Source organism: Lactuca serriola, chromosome 8 (genome assembly GCF_051521515.1).
Source record: "Lactuca serriola cultivar US96UC23 chromosome 8, Lser_US96UC23_V15, whole genome shotgun sequence".
NCBI lineage: Eukaryota > Viridiplantae > Streptophyta > Magnoliopsida > Asterales > Asteraceae > Lactuca > Lactuca serriola.
Genome location: NC_136415.1, coordinates 16,425,748 through 16,446,905, shown reverse-complemented (window position 1 = coordinate 16,446,905; position 21,158 = coordinate 16,425,748). Strand labels below are relative to the sequence as shown.

Here is a 21,158-nt window from a genome sequence, read left to right as displayed (position 1 = left end):
TTAGAGAGTATCATATGATGAAACTTGACACAACCCTCATTGACTTGACTTATATGCTTATTGCTGCTGAATCAGAAATGATTTGGCGAAGTAAGGGAGCATATTTGTCTGATAAATCAACCAACCATGCTTCCGTGGACAATCTAGGAGAATCCACCTGTTCCTGCTGCCAAGGAAAGGGGAAATGGATACGAAGCTGCCCGAAGGACCTGAAGAATCTAAGAGATGGGAGAGTCGATAAGTATGACTCTACTTCAGGTATAAAATCCACTATCTAACTCCATTTAAATTCCTATTCATTATTCATAATGTGATAAGATTACATTTGCATGTTTTGCAGGTTTAGAGAAAAGAGAGGAAGTTTGATGGAAGAGAAAGATGAGTCTGATCACGAAGAAATGGATTTCAATCGCATGAATTCGAAGATCAGATTTTGAGCTTAGGAAGTTATGATAGATTTGTTAGAAGTATATGATTACATAGTTTTTCATTTGAATTTTGCATTATAAGGACATGTTTTCTGCTGTTTTATGAATAAAATAAATTTTGGTTTTTATCTTATTTGTTTATCCTTGCAATGAAATATATGGAAAATTGATGTTTGTGTACTTCTATTATTAGCAAAATGGATTTGATTCTTAATTATGTTATTTGTGGAAATGTCAAAAGTTTACCAAATAGGGAGAGTTTCTCATCGCCCAAGTTTCAATTGGACAGAAACTTGGAATCATGCAATGTGTATTGTATGATGAATGAAAAACTTTCACATTTGGGAAACTTAGACTAATCCTTTGGCAAAGTGTCAATTGAAGGACTAGGAGATCGAGTACACTAGGTCGTACGTTGATCAAGTCTACCACAAGAGTGACAAAGATATTCGTCATGATTTACTAAAGTTTAGTAAATATGGTTATACTTATAATATTGAGTATAATTCTGAGTTAACTGAAATAGTTTCACTCAATAGCAGAACGAATAAGAAGAATCAAGAAGGCAGAAAGATAAAAGTTTCTCCATTATAAGAAGAAGGGAGAGTACCTTTTATTGTGTTTTATGATGAAGTCTTAATGATTAAGAACCATATCTCAATTGATCCTCTAAGTGAGTCTTAGTGCATTTGCATGTCTAAGAAGAGGAATCAAGAATTGTAGAAATGGTTAAATCAAAGAGTCAATCATACTTCGTTCCAATATCAAGTCTTGGAGTCATACTGCAAGATTGTAACATTGAGTGAAAAATCTTAAGTAGGTTTATAACACTCATCAAATGTGGAACTTGGAAAAGTTTTCTTATTCTTTCACATTTGAAATTGGTAAGTTGTGCTGTCTTGGATAAGACAAAGACCAACTAGGACCAATTATGTGAAGTGTTTTGTCTTGATAAGAACTACACTAACTCTTGAATATTTGCTTTGTCAAGAAATGTTTCTTGACAAGATAATCTTATATGTCAAAGAGTCAGTGGGAGTCTTAATGGTCTTGAAAGGTTTCAAGAACAAATCAAGAATAAACCTTATCGATCATCACTAGCACACGACTTGAGTTTTACAACCTATCGTGCTGACATTATTTTGTTTCTGTGCCATTCCAATTGAGTTAATTGTGTATATGAGTTCTATGAGTTCTCATTTGAATGCATACTAACGCCTTAGTCGATGGAAAGTACATTGATATGTAAGGACAAATTACTAAACTACTTGGAAGACATGGTGGGCACTCGTGTTACCATAAGGCAAGAAATCAAGATTAAATTAAAAAAAAAAGTTCAGTCCATATGAGCTTGGATTTGTCACAAACTTTGGTTTTGGCAAATTCACATGGATAGGAACTCATACACCATAAAATCTAAGTGTCATAAGATTCCCTCCTTCATGAAAATGACTGTGAGGAAATACTTCCACTAAGAGAGGTTTTAAGAAGATAGCGATTGTGAAAATTGTATTCTCACATTCGATTATGGTTACGGCATCCCTTTCCATAGTTCGAATTGTGAGATCTGGCAATTAGTTTGAACATTTGGAACTTAGTAACATAAGCTCTAGATTGTTTAAACACACATATGAGCTATCTAAGGCAAATGTGTATAAGTTTAAGAAGCTAAGATAAAGGCTTATCGAAGCATCTGGTATTAGAAATATGAATTTCAGAAATTCAATAGGCATTGTTTTCTGGAAGTTCATTTGTTTTCTGAATACATGTCAAGGCTAGTGGGAGCATAAGTGTTGTGCTTATGATAATCATCATGATAGTGGGAGCATAAGTGTTATGATTGTATGATTATTATGGCAAGTATTGCAAGTTAGCAATATTAATTATAGAAAAACAAAGATTCAATTTGCAAAGTTGCATGGTTTAAAAAGTTGTTTTGATATAATTAAGGGAGAGAATATTATACTGCATTTCAAAATCTAAAGCTTAGATTGAGAAATTTTAACATTTTCAGTCAAAGGATACATTGTGTGTTCTTAAAATTCGATTATGATTACGGCATCCCTCTTCATAGTTCGAATTGTGAGAACATGACACATAAAATGTTATGGCAAAAGATTGGTAAAGTATCATATCTTTATGTAAGACATTATGCATCGTGTCCCATACGCTTCGGGTATAGGATCGATTGCAAATGCTATAATATTTACCATTCTAAAATTTTTCCAAATGTCTAGCGCATTAAGAGGGAAAAACGACTAGAATTGGTTTTGACTAAAATAATTAAACAACTATCAAAGGACGATCCAAAGTTCGATGAAGATTGGTTGCTTGTGAGTAGTTGGGAGTATGGTATTGGATGGACCATATCGACATTATTATGAATAGATAAGATTTTATTAAGGATGAGTTGTCATATGGCAAATGTGGAAATGTTTCCATATTGAGAGTTGGATATTAAGAGTCTATGCCTAGATTAGAAACTTTTATGCAAGAAGGATGTTCAAAGGAATGTACTTTGAATGTGAGACTTCACGTCTATAGAATTGTCTTGTAACAATTTCTAAGTAAGTACTTTGTAATCTCATTAGCCAAGTCTTGGTGACTTTTGTGCTATGACTTTACGAAAGGATCGTTGCGTAAAATGTTAGAATCTAGCATATTCTAGTAGTGGCAAGAACCTTGTGTTCTTACACTAATGATAAGGATTGGGAATTGTGAAATGAGCATCATTGAAAAGGTTTTTCAATTAATCTATTTCACAAAGTAAGGACCATAGGAAACATAGTGTGCATGCTTTATGCATGGGACAACTATTGTTGTAATTTAAGTAATAAGTTGATTTTATGAAACAGTAAATGATAATAATGAGTAATCAATATGGTGGTTAAATAGAAGTGTTTTATTTACTTTCACAAGTTTGAGGCCACATAGGATTAAGTATTATTGTTATGTTTCAATTTGCATGTTTTGACTTCCAGAATAACTAGGTTGTTCAAACATCCACAGTCGGTCATACGTTGGGAGTAGGTATGAAGGAAGACTGTCATGAATCTGTATGTAGATTGTCTGAAGTGTTTAGACATGTCACAAGTTTGCTGCAGAGTTCATGAGTGCTTTGATAAGATTAGAGTATTGGATTAAACCCACGCTCACTTGGATCACTTCATGTTTTTTTTATCATGAGTGATTAGTGAGACGATAATATTGTATATTCTTGAAACCGAGACGTGTGAGTTGTTATTTGTTGGTCGGTTGCACATTGATAATAAGTAAACGCACCAGTAACTTGGTGTTATAAAACTTATTGTTGTGTGTGATTCGATCAATAAATGCAAGCGAGCATTTGAGTCGAAGTTTATCCATTCCTTTTACCCAAAGTGGGATAAAAGCGATATCATTGGGCCTCTCGATGATTTAGTGATGACACCTAAGCGCTTGGCCAAGCCGGGACTAAGTTGATGTGTTCAATTATAGTCTGTTGTCAGTCGTCATAAATCGGAAGTCGGGAAACAGTATAGAGAGAATGATTGAAATTCATGTCTTTTGTCTATACAATATCTTGAGAATGGAGGAGTATATAATCCCTTATCTAGAGGACACGCTATTTGATAAGATCAGAGTTGACAGCGGCTTTTGAAAGCTACGATTGCTGATCAGGTTCTGAAGTCATACGGAAAATAGTTATTAGACTTATCCAAGTGGGAGACTGTTGGATTGATGTCTAAGTCCATAACTATTTTGGTATGTACTTGACCCGATTATGAGCATGGTCCTTTTGGGTTGCCTTCACCATAGCAATATGTAAGATGATTTAAGGAGAGAAAGGATTAAATATGATTTATTAATATATTATGAGAATAATATATTAAAGGAGAAATCATATTGTTTAATTAATATTAGTCAAGAATTAATTGTTAATTAATTTTGTGGCTAAAAGAGATTAATTAAACTTAGGGGACTGGACTGCAATTATTGGATAATTGAGTTATTGGGCTAAGGAATGCTAAAGGATCAAGGGGTGAACGAAATTATGATGGAAGCCCATCATATTTTCGTCCATGGCCTTATCCAGAAGATTCCATGGGCTGCTTAGAGTTTAAGCTGTCCATTAGGGTTTTGACTGAAACCCTAGCAGCCCACACAAGTATATAAAGGACCCCTTAGGCTCCAAAAACGTGGACAACTGATTCTCTAGGGTTTCCAGCCGTTTTTGGTGCCTCCCCTCTCTTTTCTTCTTCATTCAAGTTGCATAAGGTGTTTGTGACTCCATTAGAGGTGCCGCATTTGAGGCACTAAGCTTTTGAAGCCAATTCAAGCAAGGATTTGATTGTTGATCAAAGTCCACCACAAGAGTAACGAGATATTCGTCATGATTTACTAAAGGTTTAGTAAATATGATTATACTTATAAGATTAAGTGTAATTCTGAATTGATTAAAAAAGGTTTAAATCAATAGTAGAACGAATAACAAGAATCAAGTAGGCAGAAAGATAAAAGTTTCTCCATTCTAAAAAGAAGGGAGAGTACCTTTTATGCTTTATGATAGGTCTTAATGATTAAGAACCATATCTCAATTGATCCTCTAAGTGAGTCTTGGTACTATTGTATGTCCAAGAAGAGGAATCAAAGATTGAAGAAATGGTCAAATCAAGAAGTCAATCATACTTCGTTCCAAAACAAGTCTTAGAGTTAAGATTGTGACAATGAGTGAAAAGTATTAAGAAGGTTTAAAACATTCATTAAATGTGGTAAGTTGTGATGTCTTAGATAAGACAAAGATCAACTAGGACCAATTTATGAAGAGTTTTGATAAAAGCTACACTAACTCTTGAATATTTGTTTGTCAAAAAATGTTTTGACAAGAGAATCTTATATGTCAAAGAGTCAATGGGAGTCTTAATGGTCTTGAAAGGTTTCAAGAACAAATCAAATAAACCTTACCAATCATCACTAGCACACGAGTTGAGGTTTACAACCTATCGTGTTGACATTATTTTGTTTCTGTGCTATTCCAATTGAGTTAATTATACATGTGAGATCTATGAGTTCTCATTTAGAACGCATAAATGGCAAAGCACCTTAATCGATGAAAGGTACATTGATAGGAAAGGGTGAGCTGCTTAACTACTTGGAAGACATGGTGGGTAGCTATGCTACCAAAAGGCAAGAAATCGAGATTAAGAAAGTTCGGTCCATATGAGTTTGAATTTGTCGTAAACTTTGGTTTTAACAAATTCACATGGATAGGAACACATACACCGTTTTAATCTAAGTGTCATAAGATTTCCTCCTTCATGAAAATGATTGTGAGGAAATGCTTTCACTAAGAAAGATTTTAAGAAGATAGTAATTGTAAAAAATTGCATTCTCGAATTTGATCATGGTTACGGTATCCCTTTCCATAAATTGAATTGTGAAGTTTGGCAATTAGTCTTAATTGTTTAGACACACATATGAACTATCTAAGGCAAAGGTATATAAGTTTAAGAGGCCTTGATAAAATATTATCAAAGCATTAAGTATTAGAAACATGGACTTAAGAAATTCAATAGGTATTGCTTTTCTGAAAGATAAGATGTCGAAGCTAGTGGGAGCATAAGTGTTATGTTTTATAGTAATCATCATGATAGTGGGAGCATAAATGTTATGATTGTATGATTATTAAGGAAAGTATTGCAAGGTTAGCAATATTAATTATAGAAAACAAGAGTCATACTTTGCAAAGTTGTATGAGTTGAAAGGTTGTTTTGCTATAATTAAGGGAGAGAATATTATGGTTCATTTCAAATCTAAAGGATTAGGTTGAGAAATGTTAATAAACTTAGTCAAAGGTACATAGTGTGTTCTTAAAATTTCGATTATGATTACGGCATTCCTCTTCACAATTTGAATTTTAAGAACATAGCAAATAAAACATTATGCGTCGTGTCCCATACGCATCGGGTATAGGATCGATTGTAAATGCTTTAATGTTTAACCATTCTAAAATTTTCCAAATGTCTAGCGCATTTAGAGGGAAAAAGGACTAGAATCGGTTTTGACTAAAATAATTAAACAACTATCAAAGGACAATCCAAAGTTCGACGAGGATTGATCGCTTGTGAGTAGTTGGAAGCATGGTATTGGATGGACCATATCGACATTATTATGAATAGAAAAGATTCTATTAAAAATGAGTTGTCATATGGAAATTATGGAAATGTTTCCATACCGGATGGACCATATTGACATCATTACGAATAGATAAGATTCTATTAAGAATGAGTTGTCATATGGAAAATATGGAAGCGTGTCCATATTAGGAATTGAATATTGAAAATCTATGTCTAGATTAGAAACTTTTATGCAAAAGGATGTTCAAAGAAATGTACTTTGAGTGAGAGACATCATATCTAAGGAATTGTCTTGTAACAATCTCCGATAGAAGACTTTGTAATATCATTGGCAATAGTCTTTGTGACTTTGGTGCGGTGACATTACGAAAGGATAAGTTGCATAGAATGTTAGAATCTACCATATTCTATAAGTAGCAAGAATTTGATATTCTTTCACTTATGAAAAGGATTTGGAGTTGTGAAAGAGAATGATTGGAAATGTGTTCAATGTGATCTATTTCACAAAGTAAGAACCATAGGTAAACATTGTGTGCATGCTAGGAGCATGGGACAAGTGTAATAATTCAAGTAAGAAGTTGATTACCCGAAACGACAAATAATGAGTAATCGATATGGTGATAAATAAAAGGTGTTTTATTTATACTCAAAGGTTTGAGGCCATATGGGATTAGTATTATTCTTGTGTTTCACTTTGCATGTTTTGACTTCCAGAATAATTGAGTTTATTAAGAATAATCGAATTATTCGAACGGGCCACAGTTGTTCATATGTTGGAAGTAGATATGAATGAAGACTGTCGTGAATTGGTGTGTGGATTGTCTAAAGAGCATTAGACATAAGCAAATGTTTGTTGCAACGTTCATGAGTGCTTATGGATATGATTTGAGCATTGGATTAAACCCACGCTCACTTGGATCGCTCCATGAATTGTATCACGAGTGATTGGTGAGACGATAACATCTTATATTCTTGAAACCGAGATGTGTGAGTTGTATCTTGCGAATCGGTTGCACATTGATAATATGTAAACGCACTAGTAACTTGGTGTTATAAAACATATTGTTGTGTGTGATTCGGTGCGTGAGTGCAAGCGAGCATTGTATCAAAGTTTATCCATTCCTTTTATTCAAAGTAGGATAAAGGCGATATGTTTGGGCCCCTCGATGGTTTAGTGATGACAAACATAAATGCTCGGCCGGGCTAGGGCTAATTTGATTTGTTCAATTAGTCTGTCGTCATAAATCGGAAATCAAGATATAGTACAAAGAGAATGATTTGAAATCATATCTCATATGATATCTAGAATGGAGGAATATATGATCCCTTATCTAAGGACACGCGTATTTGATATGATCAGAGTTGACAGCGGCTTTGGAAAGCTACGATTGCAGACCGGGATCCGAAGTCATACGCAGAATAGTTGTTAGACTTATCCAAGTGGGAGACTGTTGGATTAGTGTCTAAGTCCATAACTATTTTGGTATGTACTTGACCCGATGGTGCATGGTCCTTTTGGGTTGTCTTCACCAAAGCAACTTGATTGGAGAAATAAATAGAGAGAGAGGTTATTATGATTTATTAATATGTTATAAGAATAATATATTAAAGGAGAAATCATATTTGTTTAATTAATATTGGTCAATAATTAATTGAGAAATAATTTTGTGATCAAGTGTAATTAATTAAACTAGAGGGGCTGAATTGTAATTATGTGATAACCTAGCAACAACCGCTAGTACATATTACATAACATATTTAATGTTTTATAAAATAATAAGCCTTCAGAATATTAAGTTTTATTGAAGAATCGGTAATCCTCTCACAGATTTGACAGGGAACAAGAACACAATGTCGTGTTATTATATATGACATCCCGATTTTCACGGCCAGAAAAGACCGATTTGTTTATGCTTTATGTAACACCGTAAATTTTCAAGCAAAATTTTCATTTTAAAATCACATAAATCTCATCAACACATGTCACAAAATAACCAAAATATCAAATTATCAAAACACATGTTCATAGTGGTTTGAATAAAATCCACGATCCTCAGAAACAGGACTCCATCTCGTGTGTACAATCAAGCCGGCGCCTTTTCATGATACTGAGAAGTACCTGAAACACATAACACATAACACATAACACATTAAGCAAGAAGCTTAGTGAGTTCCCAAAAATACCACACACATCTCATTAGCCTCTCATGACTATATCTCGAATAAGACCCTCTGGTCAATGTATTTCAGTGGAACCCTCTGGTTCCACAACTCGGGTGGACCCTCTGGTCCTATCCCAACAATGCAGAGGTGTTAGAACATAAAAGTGACCCTCTTTAAACTTAAGCAACTGCAACCAAGCTCTGATCTGCAATCATTAAGTAATCAAGATTCAACCGCAACCATGATCAACAACCACAGTTATTACTTAATCCGCATTTTGTGTTTTATCTGTTTTTAATATACTTTCCTTTATCCAATGTGTCTTACATGGCATTGTTAAATAGATAGCACCCTTGTGTCTTCTGAGACTCTATAAAAGGAGTTCTCTTGTTCTAATTGAAATATATCTCTTTTATGCATCTCATATCTTATCTCTCATCTTACTCTCTTCTTACTTACTATTATATATCATCTTAACTGATTGGAATCTCTCTTCGGAGCAAGTGTTACTAGACTTTATCACTAAGTTTGATCTCATTTATTAACTTGAATTAACTATAATTCTCGTTACGTATCAACTTATGTGTATACTTGATATAATACTTGTTGGCATTTATATTTCCTTATATTTCCGCATCTAACCTTCTAACCTTCTAATTCTAACTTATTATTATTTTTGAGCTTTAATGATCCTTTGAGTTAAACTTTATTCCACATTATAACTTGTTCTAACATTTGTTCAAGTGTGACTCAAGTTTTTCTCTCAACAAGAGGACAATACACAACATAAATCACAAAACAAAATGCATGATATCACATATCTCAGTATAAGCACATAAGATCAATATATACACAGATTACTATAATAGCATAAGTCACAAAGACAGTACGCATGATAACACCTATCACATTATAAACGGATACGACCCTCCGGTCAATAATGTACTGAGACCCTCCGGTCCATAATGTACTAAGACCCTCTGGTCAATAGTGTATATAAGAACCTCCGGTCAATAATACGAATAAAACCCTCCGGTCACACATAAATTACCGCAGTGATAAGTACAGTGAGAAGACTCACCTCGACTTGTAGGCGAGAAACCCTACACTGTCACTGCTGTAGTTCACTGACTCCTGAACTGAGCCAAAATAACCCAACATTATAATTAGAAGCTATACCAAGTTATATCTTAACACTATGCTCTATAGATGGCCCATCAAACCAGGCCCAATACTAACCCAACTCATTGAGCCCACCAAGCCCCAAGACCAAAAGGGTCCACAAAGTTCCACTAATGGCCCACTATGGCCCAATATCTCAAAATCATCAAGGCCCAAATTATGGCCCATCTATGGCCCTATTTTCCAAACTGGGCCCAACCCCTCATATGGGCCTTACCCTAAAGCCCATCTAGATATTCTAGTCTATATGGTTATTCTTGGATGGCCCAACAATAGCCCAATCGCCAAATTCTAACAAGAAGGCCCAAATCAAGGCCCATTCTAAAATTAGGGTTTCATTAGGCAGGCACCACCCACTACCACCTCGGGTAGTGGTGGTCAACGGAGGCTCTCGGTGACGGCCACCACCTCATGGTGGTGGTTATGATTCTAGCCCCACTATGTCCAAGCATCCAAAAACAAGCTAACCATAAGCATAAGCACACCGCCACCCAACACGACGGCAGGAGGCGAAAGCCACCACCTCACGGTGGTGGTTAAGAGTTTCTTTGATTAAAATAGTCACTAATTACAATTACATCATGCAATAACTCGAATTAACCCACACAAAAAAAGATAAACACACCCACACAATCACCCTTGTGGTGGGTGGTATCAACACTCGATGATATAACCGCATGGCGGTGATGGAAGCGACGAGACCCGACTTAGCACCCTTTATTGGTCCTCCCCGTTAACAGCGTCACCTCGGTGGTTCTCCCTGACAATACCTGACGTCCGGCGACGGCATAGATGGTGGCGGATGGTGCACTTTAGGGTTAGGGTTAGTATGGTGAGGGTGGCGGGTTATAAACCCCGACCATTTCAACATCTATTGCACAGTTACAAGACCGGTCCCTCCCCATAGAACCTTTTCAAATGAATCCCATAATTTACCCTTTATATCCCTATTCCTATAATTCTCTTCATAATAAACCCAAATAATTACCACTCAGCCCCTTCTCTATAAATTATTTTCAATTGTAGTCCATATATTACCATCCAACCCTTTAGCCTCCAAAATCTTTTCAAATTAAGTCCCAATAATTACCATGCAGCCCCTAACTTCATAAATATTTACAAAACCAATCCGGGACTTACACTTTTAACCCCCAAAATTCTAAAATTATGGTGGTTAACTCCTCGAAACCAACACCTTGCTAAATCATTAATGATTTTAGGGCTTCTATTCATATCAACCTCCATCTATTTATTTAATAAATGGGATGTTACACTTTATTTTTTAAATCAGAGTATTCTTTAAAGAAAAATGTTGTGGAATTTGTTCCCAGAAAAACATGATAATGATATTATCAAAGCATTTCCAAAGAAATGCATTTTGTTTATATTAAAAATTTGGGATGTCATCGTCAATATAGAAACATAGGCATAAACAGACTTTACATTCATTTTCACTAATGATTTTCATCTCCTTTAGTCTCTAAGTGTAATGTAGCTTCGTATCGACACCGATGATACAAATAACCTAAGTGGGTCAGGTTGGGAAACCTGGTGAGTACATAGGGTTTTCAACCCACAATAATAAAGTTATGATATTTCATCATCACATAATTAACCCAATTACCCATCCCCACTATCTTCTTTATTTCTTAAGGATCTACCCTAAGAATCATCTATCATTCACTTTTTCATTCCTAAGGATTATCCGGAGGAATAGACATGAAGTACATCGTTGCCTATGACATAGCTGCCAATGTTATCTATTAGGCACAACTGTCAATATTATCATTTAGGCGTAGCTGCCAGGATTATGACGTTCACTATTAGGCACAGGGACAATTTTGACTAGGTGCTTGGTGTGGCGCCGACATCACCTAGTTCCCGTGTACGCATTAGAAGATAAAAAAAAAAGTTACCTATTGTGCCACTATGTAAAAAAATCGACAACTACGTAAAAAAATTGGCAACTATGTAAACAAAACTTTCCACTCTATTGGATCAACCAAGCCCAAAAAAGTATTTATAACTTAGACTTATTAATCAGTAGCCCAAAAATCCTATTAATCTTAGCCCAAAAAAGAAACTAATATAGCCCCATGGCATTTGGATAGTTGTATCTTTTGATCCAATTGGAAAAATGGACTAATATGGTCGACAGGAGCAAAAACGAAAAAAAAAGCGTCGACACTACACTGTAATTGCAATTGACATTCTGCATTTGGCGACTCGACTTCATTGATTCACTCACGACTCGACGAGACGAGGACTTCGATTGGTGCTTGATGCTTCTATGAGTTCCATTGCTAATTCCTTCTAATTTCTTGAGTGTCTTGTTGATTGAGTAGCAAAAATCGATTCCCATTGTTCAATTCGAGTCCAAGTCCTAACTGAGAATGAAGCAAGTAAGTGTTTGAAAAATGAAATTTTACCAATTTGTTTAGGTTGAAATCGAAATTGGTTGGATTATTTTGATTGGTTGGAATATAGTGTGAAAAATAAAAAAGCATATTGTTTATATTATTATGTGTGTGGAGACCTCACGGGACAAAAAAGGAGGAAGAGATACATTTGTTTCCCAAGGTTTTGATACTTTGAATAAAAAAATTGCATTTCAGACTCATGTGGGTAATGTTGATAGTTTTCATAACAAAGCAAGAGAAAAGTGTGACTTTTTATTGAGAGAAAAACAAGTTATTAATGTAGTCTTGAGGAGGCAAACCGAAGCGGAGGACCATAAATATAAAGCGCAATTACGTGTTTCTATTATTGTTGTTAGACTTTTATTGAAAACCGGTTTACCGTTTCGTGGTAATGATGAGTCGGTTAACTCGGAAAATAGAGGGCTTTACATTGAAGTGTTAAAAGCCATTTGAGAGACTAGTACTTTTGAGTATTCGTGTGAAATGTTTTGCACAAGAAGTACTTTTGAGTATTCGTCAAGAGATTGGTCAAGATGTATTCGCTTTATTGGTTGATGAATCTAGCGATGTCTAAAAAAAGGAACACATGGCTATTGTTTTGCGGTATGTTGATAGTCTTGGCTCTGTGAAGGAAAGATTCATTGGAGTTGTGCACGTGAAGGATACATCCTCTTTGACACTCAAAAACGCCTTAAATGAAGTACTTACAAGTAATAAGTTGAGTTTTAGTTAGGTAATTTATTCTTTACTTTTTTGTTACTTCAATTTAATTTAATTAGCTTTGTGTTATATATATATATATATATATATATATATATATATATATATATTTTAATAGATAAGACGACAAGGTTATGATGGGGCTAGCAATATGCTAGGGGAATTCAATGTTTTGAAAGCTTTGATATTACAAGACAATGACACAGCTTTTTATGTACATTGTTTTGCACACCAACGTCAATTAGTGGTTGTAGCTGTAGCAAAGAAGCATGATGGTGTTAGTGACTTTTTTTAGCAAATTTTGTTGCTGGTTAATATTGTTTGTGCTTTGTGTAAAAGAAAAGACTTACTATGGGAACAAGCAAGATAAAGGGTGCAAAAAGGCTTGTGTAGTGGTGAACTTGAAACTGGAAGAGGGTTAAATCAAGTGACTACACTTGTTCGAGCGGGAGATACAAGATGGGGTTCACATTTCAACACACTCACAAGTTTGATGAAGCTGTTTGCGGATGTTCTTGTTGTTTTAGAATTTGTGAAAGTGGATGGAGGGTCATTGGCAAACCGCCAACAACCGTCCGGAATCTTAGCATATTTTAAATCTTATGAATTCGTGTTTTACTTATATATGATGTATGACATTTTACACCTCACGGGTACATTATCAAAGCAACTTCAAAAAAGAGATCTAGACATTTTAGAAGTGACTTCGATGGTTAGAGGGACAATGGACGCATTTCAATATTTAAGAGACACAGGGTTTGCTAGCATTTTGCCAAAGATATCCTCTTTTTGTCAAACACACAATATTTATATTTAGGAAATGCAGGATTTTTATGTTGGTGCGAGAAACCGTACGACCACAAAGACCAATATATTTCATTTTGAGGTTGAAATCTTCAACACGGTGGTGGATATGCAATTGACAGAATATCGGGATTGATTTAGTCAAACAAGCACCCAGTTACTAGAATATATGGGTGATTTGAGCACTTGTGATTCATTTGCACAATTTGACAAATCAAAGTTGTTGAAGTTGGCTAAGTTGTTCAAGTATGACTTTGATGATTTGGATTTGATAGATCTTGAAGGAAAACTTGAGATATATTATCACTCTTGCATCAAATATGAGTGTTTTACCACTTTGAAAGGAATTTCCGAGATTTTTTGTTTGATGGTTAGTACGGGGAAACATCGGTCTTATCCTTTGGTTTATAAGATTTTAAAGTTGGCTTTGATATTACCCGTAGCAACCGCAAGTGTAGAAAGATGTTTTTCGAAGTTGAAGCTCTTGAAGACCGACTTGCACAACAAGATTGATGATGAGTTTTTGAACGACGCGTTGCTTTGCTATGTTGAGACCAAAGCACTTGTGAAAGTTGAGAATTAAAAGGTAATGGAACAGTTTCGAAAGTTTTTTGCACGAAGAGGACAAATTTAAATTGTGAGGGTACACTCGGGCAGTCCCTCGACATATGACCCTCCTCACCACAACCATAGCAAACTTTCTTTGTGAGGGTACACTCATTGGCATAGTGCCCTGGCTTTCCACATTTGTAGCATGTGTTCTCCACCTCACATTTTCCATGATGCTTCTTCTTACATTTGTCGCACCATTTCGCTTCACCTCCACTTCCCCTTGAACCGGACTTCGAGAACTTGTTTTTCTTGTTGGACCCTGAAGTTCCATCGAACTTCCTCTTTTCACCAACATCAATTTTTTCCAGACCCTTTTCCTTCTGCTGGGCCTCCACATTCTTAGCTGCACGAACAACCGTTTTCAGAGTGGTTGCCATCTTGACTGTCGGACCAAAGTCGGCAGGCAGTCCGTTAGCAAACCTCTCAATTTTGGAGAGTTCCGTTGGCACTAGGTACGGAAACAACTTCATCTTCTCAGTAAATGCAGTAGCATAGTCATCTATGCTCATCTTCCCCTTCTTTAAGTTTTGAAACTCATTATTCAGATCAATCAGATCTATCTCTGAACAATACTGCACCCTTAACTGTTCCAAGAACTCCTCCCATGACATTTTCAGGGCTTCTCCTCGTGGCATAGTATCTGCCAACAACTTCCACCAACTCAAGACTCCAGTCTTCAGTTGTCTAACCGCAAAGACGGTCTTCTGTTTGTTGCTACAGTCGCAACTTTCAAATACCATCTCCATCTCGGAGATCCAATCCATTATCTCAACAGGCTTTGGGCTCCCAGAAAGACTTGGCGGCTTGGCGCCCAAGAAGTTCTTGTACATTCGCCCATCCTTGTTGTTTCTCCTTTCTGGATCGTTCCTTCGTTCCCCTTGAGTCCCAACTTGACTCATCATGCGACTATTGTTCCCTTCCTCCGATTGCTCGGGAATCAATTCAGGTTCCTCAATAGGTATGATAGGTTCATCCCTATTATTATGCAACATTTGTTGCATCTCCTCCCTTTGTTCGGCTAGCATAGCCCGAATCATGGCTTGCACTGCAACCATTGTTATTGGTTCTGGTGCTGCTGCTACAACAGGTATCTGCTCAATCACTGGCGGTTGATTCCTGTTTTCATCCGCGTTTCCAACGCCACTCCTTGTTCTCACCATTTTGATCTACACACCGAATAAGGTAAAATTAGATCCTTATTCACGATAGATATTCAAATCATCCTTATTACTCCGAAACGTTTACATGCTAGCTCTAATAACGTAGGCATACGCTTAGAATCCTACACACATAAGGTTTCCAGATCCGGTCGGCAACAGACCGTAGATCCGAACAAATAATATCATATATGGCAACATATAACATTTAGCACATAAAAGCATTTTAGGCAACTTTCTTAAAATAAACTAGTGCTCGTGTCTAAAATCCAATAGACACACATCTTAAAATTCCACTTAGCATTCTAAGTTTAAGTCTAGAAATCCTACAAATTCCTAGTTCGCTTAAGCTAATGCTCTAATACCAACTGTGACATCCCCAAAATCACGGCCAGAAAAGACTGATTTTTCATTTATGCTTTTAAATAATTTCAGAGTAAATCCTTTTAATTTGAAAGAGTTGCGGAATTTGTTCCCAAAACAAAACATGATAAAATAATATTTATCAAAGCATTTCATCAAGAGATGCATTTCATTATATAATCAAAACTCGGGATGTCATGTTCCGATACAGACCATAAAGCATAAACGATAACATTACAAGTCATTCAACAAATATATACATATACAGACTTGTAAACAAAACAACAACATGATCCATCCATCTTACGCCCTTGTGCCACTTCCTGTAATACAAATAAAACTGAGTGGGTCAGGCTTGGGAGCCTGGTGAGCATATAGGGTTTTCAACCCACAATAAATAAGTTATATTTAATTTCACCAACCAATCACTATCACGATTACCCATTCTCGTTATCCTCACTTTACGTCCCTAAAACAACATCTATCTCAAGGGACCTAATCTAGGATTTTCATCGGGACGGACATCACTGCGAAGGGGTTTCCTCAACAATAGATATCCTAAATGCAACCATGAGGGGGATAGAGTACACCGGTGAACACATCGTTCACAACACCTACAGGTTATGAACCTGCTAGCGTTCCACTGGACTGTCTAGAAAGAGTCTGTGTCGTTATCCATACTCCGCTGAATAACTAGATCAACAACAACAACAACATCAAGGCCTCTCATCTGTTTATTACACACCAACTATCTACCCATGTTCTACCCAACATATTAGTAGATAAGAATATATATTTTCATACATAGTTAATAATCTGTATATCATTTTCATTCAATATATATATATATATTCCACATACAGATGAGGCATACCACATAGCACGTATTTCATAGAAAACAATTCAGATCTATGAGATGGAATAAAGTGAATATCCATTCACGCATACAATCACAAAATATACACATAACAAGTATATCGCATAAAATACTTCATAGTTACTTGTTAGAAGAAAGTAACTGCACCCTCACACATATAAACCACAATTTACTTAATACACTCAAACCGCACTTGTATTATTATCGTGTTTATGAAAGGTAGTATACACTCACTTGATCAGAAGATGATCGGACAGCACTATGACTTGCAGAAGTAGTAATCCACAGCAGATCTGGAAGATCTCCACAAAAACCGAACTTCTTGCGGGCAGAGCTTCGGCTCGGGAACCGCACTTCTCGGGATCTTCGGGATCTCGGGACTTGCCTCGGGGCTAGAGTATGATACCGGGGCTTCGGGGTATTTCTGGCATGCAAAACGATGCAAAACGGGAGAGAGAAGAGAAGAAATGAACAAAACTCTCGGCTGCCCTCGCAAGCCTTTTATAGGGGTTGAGCCTCGCACGTACGCGGGGCGTACTGGTCCGAGAAACGTTATCGCTTACGTATCCGAAGCCACTTGCTGCGATGCCGACACCTTCGGAGTACGCGGCGCGTACCTCGGATCAGATCGATGACTCACCTTCAAATAAGGCTTCCGAATTTTGATTTAAAAATAAATACAAATTAATTAATAAACTTCGGAAATTCATATCTTCTTCATACGAACTCCGTTTTTGACGTTCTTTATATCCATGGAAAGGTGAGACTACGCTCTACAACTTTTGTTTAGACTGCGTCGGCTAATTTTGACTTATATTTTTATTATTTATTTTTAATAGGCCGCGACAGAAAAACTTCGTTATAAATTCATAACTTCTTCGTTTGACGTTCGTTCTCGCCTAACTTTTTATCGCTTCGATACCAACAATGAGATCTTCGATTGTCATTTAGATTGCTTCGGCTAAAAACCGCTCGATCTCAATTCGAGTATTTCAGGCTGCACATCGCTAAGTCGAAACTTCGATAAATCATAACTTCCTCATACGAAGTCAGATTTTGGCGTTCTATATATATTCGAAAACCTCGTTTCAACTACTACAACATTAACCAAAGATATTAAGTTTATTTTACACTTAAATTTTGACGCTTATTTTTATTCTTAATTAATCAGACCACATAATTAAGCAATTAAGCACAAAACACATAATACTCAAATAATACATTCTTAGTTTTTCAAAATGGGTTACAAAGGTTAACCTAGACTATTACATTGCTAAAAATGGCAAGCCCGGAAACACAGGCGTTACATCTCTGAACTGCTGCTCCACTAGCTCCCCGAGCTATCAATATCAATACATAAATCACTTAGTTCCAAACTGAACTCTAGAAGCCAAACTGAGTCAACTCTGGTCAAATTCAATCTTTCTGGCTGACTCTACTCGCCGAGTCAGCCCTTTGACTCGTCGAGTACCTAAACTCAGAACTCTCATAATGCGACCTAACTCGCCGAGTCACCCCAAGACTCGTCGAGTTCAACGATCTTTGAGTCCCATCTTGCCAACTCACTGGGTCACCACTCCACTCACCGATCTAAGTCTTAACCAAAAAAGGTTGAGGTTCTGCGATCAAACTCGTCGAGTCCAATAACAGAATCGCTGAGTCCGTGGCAATCTTCAACAGACTCGCCAAGTTGTTCTTCCAACTCGTCGAGTTCCTGCCTGTCTTCATCCAACTCGCCGAGTCCACCCATGTAACTCTCCGAGTCGCTTCAGTTCTTAATCCATACAGTGGCTTTTCGAGCCATGCAGGGGCTCCATCTTGTAGATCCACTCTTCCAAAGTCTATTCCTCACGTAATGTTGCAAACTTTACGTGAATCCAAAGAGATATGGGCTTAAAACACTCTAGGGCTAGGGTTTGTGACAAAGGGGCTTCACCAACAACTTATTGGCATAAATTTATGGCTTCCTGGATCCTTAATAGCCTAGATCTGAGGTAGCAACCTCATATCTACTCCAAACTCGAAATAAACCTCCTCCATACTCAAAATGCCCAAATCTCAATCATAAGATGGATCTAAATGCAATAAGTTCAGCTTATTACCTCAAAGGATCTGAAAAGTCACACCAACTCTGTATCCAAGGCTTCCTCTTGCACCATTATGAACCTCCTTCTCTTCCAAGCTTGAAACCACTTCACCAAGGCTAGATCTTGCTCAAAAATGGATATGGTGGCTATGGTTCGGTATTCTGGGTGAGAGAGACTGTAAAGGAACCCTAGGGGAGAGAATGAGACGTTTAAATAGGGCACCAAGTCCCGAACTTAGGGTTTCCCAATCCAGACCAGAATCGCCGAGTCCACTCTCCGACTCGGCGAGTCGGTCACTTACTCTTCGACCCGGATCCCGCTCGGACTCGTCGAGTTCACCTATGGACTCGATGAGTTGACCCCCCTTGACTTAGGGTTTTCCTTTCCTTTCTTAGTCTTTCTGATTCTGGGTGTTACATCTACAGGTTGTGGCGCAACTACCAATATTCATCTATATCATCTTTCATCCTTCATCGTTTATCTACCCATGTTCTACCCAACATATTTATATATATAAAATACATATACCAGTTAGATCTAAAAAAACAAAGTTTAAATCTTTCATCTAGCATAGTACTCAAGATATAAAATACATATATAGTTTAGATCTAAAAAAGTTTAAATCTTTCATCCAACATAGATCTCAAGATATAAAATACATATATAGTTAAGATCTGAAAAAAAGAAGTTTAAATCTTTCATCCAACATAGATCTCAGGTAAACAAATAATATGCACACATAGCACGTAATTTATATAAAATAGTTCATATTTCCAACTTGGACAATGCTTCACTTCTTAAAAATATGATTTTCTTTGACGAAACAGGGAGGTTTGTTGAAAACCGATCTTTGGCGAGACAGAACTTTACGAACCGAAAAACTCTTTTTCTCAGAGCCTTAGGGCGCTCCGGGGCTTTCTTCTAGTGCTAGGGAAGTTTCCTAGGCGTGGGGGTGTTTGGGAGGGTTAGAGAGAGTAGAGAGAGAAAGAAAGAGTGGGAGGTGTGAGAAAACTGGTTGCCTTCACACCCCTTTTATAGTCCGAAGCCTCGGTCTACGCGGGGCGTACCTGTGGAGCTACGTTGGGCGTACCTCGGTGTGTAGGGCGTACCCTCATGTGTTGCGCGTTCGTACAGATACGTGTCGATCTTCGGATGGAACGTCGTGGATTTCTTTGGACCGCGCAAGGGAAGACCTCTGAGCGTACCTTCGGTGTACGCGGGGTGTACTCTGTACGCGAGGCGTCCGATGGCTACATGGGGTGTGGCCTCACAATTTGCCTTTGCGTCTTCTAAAATTCGTAACTTTTGCATAAGAGCTCTGTTTTCAACGTTCTTTATTTCCACGTGTAGGTAGAGACGTACTCTACAACCTTCATTTGGACTCCGTTGGCTAATTTTGACTTTATTTTTAAAGTTATATTTTTAACAGGTCGGGACAAGAAAAGTCTGTTGAAATTCATAACTTTGTCATCCGACGTTCGTTTTCGTCTGTCTTTTTACTGTTGAACTACTATTAATGAGATCTTCAATTCTTGTTTAGTTTATGTCGGCTAAAAATCGATCGATCTAAAATTCGAACTCCGGGTTGCACACTGCTATTCAAAATCTTAGAAAATTCATAACTTCCTCATACGAAGTCAGATTTGAACGTTCTTTTTATGAACGTTCTTGGTTTAACATATACTATGATTTTCATTTAGACCGCTAAGGCTAAAAAGCTCTTTATCGCAAACTCACTTTTTATGTCACACAACGTTGTGCCGGTTTTATCGCAAAACTTCAGCAGGTCATAACTTCTTCATTATAACTCAGATTTCGGTGTTCTTTATAAGTACGGAACCCTTGAGACATATGCTATAACTTGGTTAAAGTTATTTACTTTAAATAAACTTCTATCGAAAAATTACTATTAATGCTCACTGCCTCTAAATTGACTAGCCCGAATCTTTGGGCATTACATTATAACATCCCATGATGATGTATTTTAAATGTTAACCCTATATATGAAGGAATATTGCATTTTGACCATTGTGCATAAGAAATATTGCTTAAATGGTCCATAGTGGTGTTCTGGTGATTTTGGATAGAGAGTTAGTACGTTGGGCGTACTGGGCGAACCCTAGTACGTTGGGCGTACACTGCATACGCAAGGCGTACATGATGGATCCTCAAACCCTAATTTTTAGGGTTTGATCCATATATAATCATCATTTACTCCTCATTTCTCAT

The 21,158-nt window shown here is 36.8% G+C and overlaps 3 protein-coding genes across 3 annotated transcripts in view; all 3 read left to right on the top strand.

Moving 5' to 3' along the window:
- The window catches only part of LOC145066660 (uncharacterized), a 31,575-nt gene extending 18,813 nt beyond the window's left edge, over positions 1-12,762 (top strand). The window contains exon 5 of the mRNA XM_079013945.1: positions 12,505-12,762. Coding sequence (XP_078870071.1) covers positions 12,505-12,762 — 258 coding nt within the window. The remainder of the gene's footprint in view (positions 1-12,504) is intronic.
- Positions 12,763-12,895: 133 nt separating this feature from the next.
- LOC145066659 (uncharacterized) lies at positions 12,896-13,969 on the top strand. The gene is made up of 4 exons (XM_079013944.1): positions 12,896-13,019; positions 13,369-13,446; positions 13,557-13,741; positions 13,847-13,969. Exons 1-4 carry the CDS (start codon positions 12,896-12,898, stop codon positions 13,967-13,969), a joined length of 510 nt encoding a protein of 169 aa, XP_078870070.1.
- A 33-nt stretch (positions 13,970-14,002) lies between these two features.
- LOC145066658 (uncharacterized) lies at positions 14,003-14,416 on the top strand. Its single transcript, XM_079013943.1, has one exon. It carries the CDS (start codon positions 14,003-14,005, stop codon positions 14,414-14,416), a length of 414 nt encoding a protein of 137 aa, XP_078870069.1.
- Positions 14,417-21,158: the final 6,742 nt, after the last annotated feature.